Here is an 8543-nt window from a genome sequence, read left to right as displayed (position 1 = left end):
TTTTTTTTTTTTTTTTTTTTGGTACTAAGAACTGAACTCAAGACCTTCCACTTTCGAGACAGGTTCCAGAACCACTGAGCCAAATCCCCAAGCTCAATCCTTTCTAATGGAGGCCCTTAAACTAACTTGACCTTCATAGGCAGTGAATAAAAAAACCTGACTGTAAGCCCTCTTACTTAAACAAACCAGCCTCTACCTTCTTATTTGGAAATTCAGGGTCACAACCACATGTCCCTTATGGGAATGTAAAGATTAAATCACATATCTACATCATTTAATATCCATCTTTCAGATGGGAAAATGAACTCAGAAGTTAGGTGACTCTCAAGGTTAGACCGATAGGACTCCTGATTCCAAAGTGCAAGCTTTGGTTACAAGGTTGAGAGTTGGAGTTTGGGGTCTGGATTTCCTATGAGATTGTATGACGTCTGTGAGATAGGAAAGTGAGAACGAAAGACTTGAAGGCAGAGACTTGAGAGAAGCTGCTCTAGGCAGCAAAGACAAAAGACACCAAGGACATCCAGTGTTTATTCATTAGAAGCTTGGGAAGAAGGGAGCTGGGTAGGCCTCGGGATGTCTGCTGATAGCGGTTATCATAAGCAGGACTGTAGAAAGAGGGCACTAGTATATCTTATGCAAAAGGGAGCAAATGGTTAATTCAGAGGGGAAGAATTTAGTTGGAGCCAGTTGACCTTGGCTGGAAATGAACTCAGGAAGGCCCTGCTACTTCTAATGTAGCACAGCCAAATTATGGAGGGGAAAGAAGCTCGTGCCACCTATAGCTTGCTAATCCCAGACAGAGGTGTCTGCTGTACTACAGGTGGCAGTGATGTGCCAAGACACACCACCAAGGAGATCTTGGACCCTTCTTTACTGTCTTGGTACATCATTCCTGTTTTAATTTATCTCCCAAATAAGTGGTCCAGCTGTGATCAGGCCATCATCTGAGTGATCCACATTTGTCTGGCCCACCCTCTACATCTGACCAGCAGTACCGGGCATCTAGTGGGGGATGGCAGCTAATGCTGCGTAGTCCAGAGAGATAAGGGATGCCTGCTTCTGGCTGGAACTTGCTGGATGTTGGAAGACCACCCATTATTTAGTACACACATTAATCAGCTAGAGAAATCCCAGGCTTGGAGAGAGATGCAGGGCTTGAGAGCCAGACAAGCAAGGGCTGCCGGGGACAACCTAGCTCCCAGGGACTTGGCAGAGACACAGCTCCAGGGAGCTTAAAAAATAAGATCACCTGTTCCTTTCTCCTGGGGAATCAGTGACAGAGACACAGTTCATGGGCCAATGGAGAGTAAGATTAGAAGGAATGTCCTTAATAAACTCCCCAATGGGAAGCAGTTTTGCTTTTTCTCTGTCTCTCAGGGCACTCAACCAACCAGACACCGGAAAACAAGTTTTGGTGCCAGAGCCTTCGGCGTGTTCTGAGGCTGCCTTGCTGGAGACAGGTACTCAAATTCTCCTGCTTTGGGTTCAGGACTCATTCTGTCTACATTCCGGAAATTGAGGGTGTGTGTTAGTGGGATAAAGAGGAAAAGATTAATAGTTCATTGTGCCAGCGCATACCCTATTTTGCGAGCTCAATACTCTCCCCTCTGGCAGCTGGTTACTCTTGGCTGCAGATTACTTTCACTTCCAAGGTAATTTATTAGAGCGACTGTACTTTGAGGATGTGGCCAGGAAGGGGAAGTTGATGTGAAATAGTGAAGCTAGCAAGGGCGGGCTGTCTGCCCTCTGCCGCAAGGCAAGGGGAACAGCGCCATGCTCCCTGCGTCTTCCCCACTGGAGGGCGCTGAACCTTTCTCTCATCTTTCTTCGGTCTCTGTAGTCCCGCTCCTTCTCAGCTAGCCTGCCCAAATGAACCATCTCGGATATGCATATGCTGTTTGAGGATTAGAAATAACACAATTTAAATATCCTTGCAAGGCTTTAAAGCTGCAGAACACGACAGACTATCAGAACCAGAACATATGGCAGAAACCGCTGAGAGCCGGACCCCACCCCATTTGCCTTGTCCACAGCCGCTCCTGAGCAAAGGCGCAGCTCTGCGTGTGGTGCCATGGCTTGTACTGTGTGACCCCTCTTCCTCACCACTGCTCTTGCATGGAGAAGGGTGATTACGCCAAGCGCAGCAGATATGCAGGCTGACAGCCCAGGTAGCTGGCCTGGTGCTAGAACTCTGCCCAAAAGAGTGGCGGTGACGAACTGGAACAGCTGTGTTTTTTCTTTCTAGAGCTTGAACCTGAATCAGACAGGGAGAGCTAGACAGAGAGCAGGGGTAGACATGGAAAGATGCACAGGGTGGCCAAGGCAGGCAAGGGGGCAGGTAGGACAGTGTGAAGTGTGGCTCCCCACTGCCCAGGGTAAGGGCTGGGAGGGCACTGAAGTCTCAGCCACTCTGGCTACCACATGCAGTGCCAGCTCCTGATGCATAGCCGGGACTGTGGGGGGCCCCTTAGCAGGCAGCCTCATGGGCCTCTCTTATCCAACACCCAAGGGAGGTAATCAAAGTTTATCTGATCTCTTACAGATGAGGCACATGTTATTCTGTAGGTTACAAAGCCAGCTCCTGACAGGGTCGGGACAAGGCTGTCCAAGGGGGGTGGGTCAGGGCTGAGTTGCAGTTCGAGAGGAGGCAGTGATGGAGGCCATTACAGAGGCAGGGAAGGTGGGGGAGGAAACGAGATGATGAATGATCTTTCACAACAAGTTCAGAAAGGCCAGGAGTTCAGTTCCAAATTGCTCAGGGCCATTGCCTCTCAGGACTGGGTTCAGGGCACAGAAGTGGGTTCTGGGGACAGAAGCCATAGTTCTGCTATTTTCCCTGCCTTGCTTACCTCTCTCTCTCTGACCTTCCCCAGCATGTGTCCCCAGGGAATAAAGCTCAGGAAAGGGGAGGAGTAGAATTCTCCCCCTAAATGCAGACACACTTACTGGTATGTGTTACGGGCAAATCCGGGCTGTTTGTGTGAATACCTATACACCCATACGAACCTTGTTATTTAGGGGAAAGAGCATTTAAAGGAGCATTTGCTATAAGGTAACCCACAAGGCACACCAGCTGGAGGGTATTTTTTTCTGTGAGGCTGCCCACCTAGGGAAGAGTAGTCAAGGCCAGATGCCCGAAGAGAATCATCCCCGCAATGAGCCCCATTTCCCTCCTTGCAGGGCCATGGACACAGTGCGGATTGCTGTCATTGCAGCGGGTGTGATAGGGCTCTCCACTGCTGTGTGTATTTCCCAGCTGGTCCCTCAATGCTCCATCACCATCGTCTCAGAGAAGTTTACTCCTCATACAACCAGTGATGTGGCCGCTGGGATCCTTATTCCTCATGAGTATCCAGGTAAGAGAGGGTGTCAGCTTCTCCATCTGACAGACAGGCGGACATCTGCCCACCCAGAAGGCAGTCTTCTGGTGACAGCTCGTTAAGAGAGCTAGTCACATGCTCCTGTCCCTCAGAAGAGGCCAGCATGTGCAGTTCCACAGGGCTCCCAGAAGTCGGGCAGCGGAAGTAGTCAATGAATGCTTGAACTGGTGGCTCTGACTTTCCCTGATGCCAGTAATGACCGTCAAGATAGAAGCTACTTATAAAAATTCTATTATCTTTAAAGGTGTATGCAAATAATCAGTCAAGCTGGGTATGGTCCCTCTAATCCAAGTGTCACCAGTCAGTTGATGATTCTTTTGCCCCATTCAGACAGAAATCATAAATTGGCAAAATGCAGCTCTGCTAGTGGACTGCTGGCTGCTGGTCTCTGCTGGTCGATGGACTATTGAATGGCAGCAGCCAGCAGTCTTCTAGTTGGGTTTCTTTCCTAGACATAGTTCAGACTAACCCCAGTACTCCTATCTCCTATCTTCACAAATGTCGATGCCCTATGGCAGTGATGGCAAACCTTTTAGAGCTTTCAGTCATGCCAACAGCTCACTGTGGCCCATGTGCCACAGGTTCGCCACCACTGCCCTGTGGGGCTCATACCTGTCCGACGTGGTGGTGGAGAGGTTTAAGTGAAGTAATATATGTAAAGCGTGCAGAAGAATACCCAGCACACGGCACTGTATCGGCATTTGCAGTTATCCCCACCACTCTGGTACAGTTTTGTTTATCAACATTTGAGCAGGAATTGGGGCTGAAATTGTCTGTACTTTGGGGATGACTTTCTGCATTGTGTGAACCTTGGCCACGGTTTTAAGTTTGGGGTGGGAACCGAGGGATGCATTTCAATGCACTCCCCACACTGGCATAGATCATCGGGGTAGCATCTATTTGAGGTCTAACATAGTTCTAGCTGCAGCTCTCACTTATTCCTGCTTATTTCGAAGCCAGCAGCCTTTGCCTGCAACTTGGGAATACAGTGGGATTCACATGGGCACACGTGTAAAGATGACAGTGTACGCTCACTATTTAAAATATTCACCAGCACTGTGACAAGTGAATTATTTTATTCCTTGGTTGTTGATATGCCTGCATCGAGCTGAGGGTGTAGGATGTCTCTGAGAGTCTTTCCATCTACCCCATGAATTCCAGGGCTACTTCTCCAACTGGAGCCCAGCCAGCAGCCCCTTTGCCTCGGTTCCCTCACACTATCCGTCAGGATTGCTGTTCCCAGGCCCTGTTCTGACCCTGGACTTCCCGCTAACCCTTCCCCTTCCCACATCCTTCACCCACCGTTGAATGTGTCTGTGACTGTGGGTTATGCTTGTTCTCTGTGTCCGCACTGTTACTTGGAGGCTGAAACCATGCCTCTTGTTTCCTTCCTCTCTGAAAGTCTTGGCACGGTTCCAGAAGCTGGGTCTAGGCCCAATCCCTTGTGTATGGCAGAGCCTCCTGGGCAACGGTGTGGTCCCCACAGTGACCTGCTGACGTTGGTCCGTGATTTCATAGTGTGGGGGTATTGCAGTCCTGGTGGGGACGTCTCTTCTGCAGAGCTCACCTCCACCGTGCAGATCTCGTTTCCTTGTATCAGGAATGCGATCCCTGGGCTTTCCAAAGCCATGCAGTTTGATTTATATCCCAGTGACCTGGGACTTACCAAACTTCCACTGCCCACCACTCATCATATTTTCAGCCCCTGGGAAAGAGGCCCTGTGCTTTCTCCTGGTGTCTCCACTTTGTGTCCAGCTGGATGTCTGAGCCGTGAACTCGCTGCTGCTCAGGCCAGCTACAGACCCTTCGGGGACCTCGGGAATATACCTTGTGCCAAAGAGCACTGTCCCAATGGCTCCCTTGCTGAGCTGCACCCTGTAAGGCCCGTTTCCCCTCCGTGGATTTAATCTTTGTGTGAGCAGACTTGGGCAGCACGGGACAATGTTCAAAGCCGGCTGCTGATGCGTCTTCCACCACCGGGCTGCTTGATCTAAATGCTCCTCTGTGGCTCCTTATTTTTCTCCTGCTTTCTAGGAAAGAGCTTTCCGGAAGCACAATCTCTATCATAGTTTCTCTTTCAGTCCACTTTGTCTTTCACCCTGACTGCAGATACACCCATTTTCACACAGAAGCGCTGGTTCAGAGAGACCTTCGACCACCTGTCCTCACTTGCTAGCTCCGCTGAAGCGGTAGATGCTGGTGTTCACCTGTTATCTGGGTAAGAGAGGGAATCTGGGGTCTAAAAGAATCTGGATGGATTACCGAGCTCACCATGAACTATTTATTGAGTATCTTCCCGGAACAGAGTGCTGAATTAGATTGGGAGCATTTAGAAAGGACATTTTAGGCTTTATTCTAAGGAATGTGAGGAAGACAAATTATAGTATTCAATTTTTAAACAATAAGTGACCATGTCAATTTCTCATCACAAACACATTTTTGTGTTTCCTCGGGGAATGTGTAGTGATTTGAAAATACACGTATAGCAAAAAAATCAAACCAAAACACCCCACAGAGCAGGTAAACGTTGAATTTGGGCCATGTGGAGAGGGAGTGGCTGATGAAAGGCAAACAAGGATGATATTGGAATGAGTGCAGAGATCCAGAAGAGTTGGATTCTTTATTTGCTATCCCTGAGAATGAGGTGTTCCAAAGAAGTACCTTTTGTGGGTCACTAAATTTGTCATTTAAATGTCATTTGGGGAAAAAAAGTATTTTGACAGGGTTAGCACACTTCTGTTTGATTTTTGCATAATTAAAAGAAAGGGTTTGTTTGTTTGTTTGCTTTGATTTTTGAGGCAGGGTCTCACTAGGCAGTTCAAGCTGGCCTTGAACTCACTGTGATCCTCCTGCCTCAGCCTCCCTAATGCTGAGATTGCAGGTGTGCGCCACCGTGCCTGGTTTAAATGAGAGTTTCAAAATAAATCATTGTAGCTTTTTTTCTTTTTTTGGTTTTTTTGAGACAGGGTCTCACAATGTGGTTGAGACTGACCTGGAACTCACTATGTAGCCCAGGCTGGCCTCAAACTCACAATGATACTCCTGCCTCAGCCTCCCGAGTGCTGGGATTACAGGTGTGCGCCACCACGCCCCGCTCTCATTGTAGCATTTTTAACACATACTAGCACTTAAAATATGACAGTGTCTTTGTACATCTTCTCTTTCACTTTAGTTTATTAGTACATGTGTGTAGCATGTAATGTTTACATTCCTGTGGGAAGTTGGTACTTGGACATAACACAGCTTCATTCCTTTTCCATCCCCTTTCCTTTTCCTCCCTCCCTTCTGTATCTCTTTAAACAGATCACTAAGCATTTTACCACTTTTAATTTGTCTCAGTGTTGTCAGGATATTGGGGGAAGAGATGTAACTCCCAAACCTGCTAGATATCTGAAACGTGAGTTCATGTTCTTCAGAATTGAAGAATGAATTCTAGGAACAACGGAGGTTAAGAGTAGGAAGAATTTATTGAGGGAAAGAAAGCTTCTGTCTAAGAGTGACAGAAGCAGAACCAGAAAGTGGGTTGCCTGCCCACCCCACTTCTCCAAGATGTTTTATACAGCCAAGCCATGTGGTGAGGTGGGTACAAAGTGGGACAAAACTGTAAGACCCAGTGGAAAATTACAAGGTGGGCATGAGGTGGGGCAAAACCCTGACCAATCAATAAAATTACAAGCACAGTCATCCAGTAATATTGATTAAATGGGGGTCAAATGGGGAGAAAGTCCCACAGCAAGCATACAAGGGTTTTCAGTAAGGGTGGGGGGTCAGGGATATTTCCTGGAAAAGCTGGGTTAAGACCTTGGCCCCACACCCAGGTGATGGATACCTATTTAGAATATCAATCAGTGCTATTTATCCCCAGAGGAAGCACAGAGATATAGTAGTTTCTCTCCTTTCACAATTCTGGCCTTCTGTGAATGTGTCTTGATTATCCTCCATGCTGGCTCCTTGCTGCGTTGGCTCCTTGAGGGTGGCCCTGTTTAACTGCCTACAGGATATCTAATTAACTTACCTGTCTGCAATAGTCATGTGACACAAGACACATGTTGTCTGTGTTGTCCTGTGTGACAAACAATTGTGCCCTTCAACCTTTAGAAGGCCAGAGGGATAATTGCCTTTTACTAAGTTCTCAAAATCACTACACGTTTGCATCACTAAAACTATTTTAAAATAGTGCCTATCTGCCTTTTTGAGGAAGCTTCCTACCAACCTTCTCTGCTGTGTGTACACATACCTAGTCAGCAGGATCTCTCCCCTTTTCCTCTTGCCTTCCCTCACCATATAAAAATCAAAATTATATTGAAGTCACTAGTTTCACTGAAGTCTCTACCCAGCACAGCAGTTTTGCTTCTCTAACATGCTGTGATTGAATCTTCTCTGTCACTATTCTAGAGCAGTTGTTGAACCTCTTAGAGAAATTGTTCTTAGAGTTAATGGTCATACTTTATTTTTGTCCAAAATCAGTAAGAACCAATATAACCCACAAACATTAGGTCTACATAATGTTTGGAAACAGGCATTATAAAATTCATATGTCCTTTCAAGATTAAGACTTTATAAAAGTGCTGGGCATCTTTGGTATAAGTGTATAACCTTATTCATCTATTCATTCCTTGAAAACCTTTTATTAAGAAATCATCAGTACCAGATATTCTTCTAGGTGTTAGGGATATAGCAATGAGCAATTTGGTAATATTACTTAGTGTATAGGAGATGTTTAATAAACGTGTGTTAAGTGACTTTTTAAGGAAAACATATGCAGTCCAGCCCTCGTGTATCTTATGGGCATATGTAGAGAATGAACAGGACATGAAAGACCAAAGGAAAGAGTACAGAGTGCTATGGAATCAGTGTCTGGAGAAGAAACTTGGTGTAGGAAGTTATGAGACTCCGTACAGAACAACATGCCTCGTCAGAAACCCTCAGGATGAATGTAAGATGTTGTAGTGATATTGTGGAGAGGAGGGGTCGGAGACATGACGGGGACTGAGAAGAGAGCGTTCCAGGTTAAAGGATCAGCGCAAACAAAGACCTGAGTCTTAGTCCACTGTCCTATGTCAGAGGCACTGAAGGAAGTCCAGTAATGGGAAGCCACGTAAGGATTTTGCTCAGTGAAGGAACCAGTTATATTTTATCTGTAGGGTAAAGAATGGATCTGGG

General features: G+C 46.8%; 1 protein-coding gene across 6 annotated transcripts in view; it reads left to right on the top strand.

Annotated features, from left to right (window-relative positions):
* The window catches only part of Mettl24 (methyltransferase like 24), a 167990-nt gene that overhangs the window by 11772 nt on the left and 147675 nt on the right, over window positions 1–8543 (top strand). Inside the window, exons 2-4 of one of the 6 annotated variants that reach the window (XM_033763443.1) lie at window positions 1378–1460; window positions 3181–3356; window positions 5490–5598. In XM_033763443.1, coding sequence (XP_033619334.1) covers window positions 3185–3356; window positions 5490–5598 — 281 coding nt within the window. In that variant the 5' untranslated portion in view covers window positions 1378–1460; window positions 3181–3184. Of the gene's footprint in view, window positions 1–994; window positions 1461–3180; window positions 3357–5461; window positions 5599–8543 lie in introns of those variants that run through there. The other 5 variants (XM_033763444.1, XM_033763446.1, XM_033763445.1 and 2 more) reach the window with 5 other exon arrangements.

The sequence above is a fragment of the Fukomys damarensis genome, unplaced genomic scaffold, assembly GCF_012274545.1.
Source record: "Fukomys damarensis isolate Sample0158 unplaced genomic scaffold, DMR_v1.0_HiC HiC_scaffold_14, whole genome shotgun sequence".
In the NCBI taxonomy this organism is placed as follows: Eukaryota; Metazoa; Chordata; class Mammalia; order Rodentia; family Bathyergidae; genus Fukomys; species Fukomys damarensis.
Note: the sequence above shows the minus strand (reverse complement) of the source record. Positions and strands in the feature narration are given on the sequence as shown.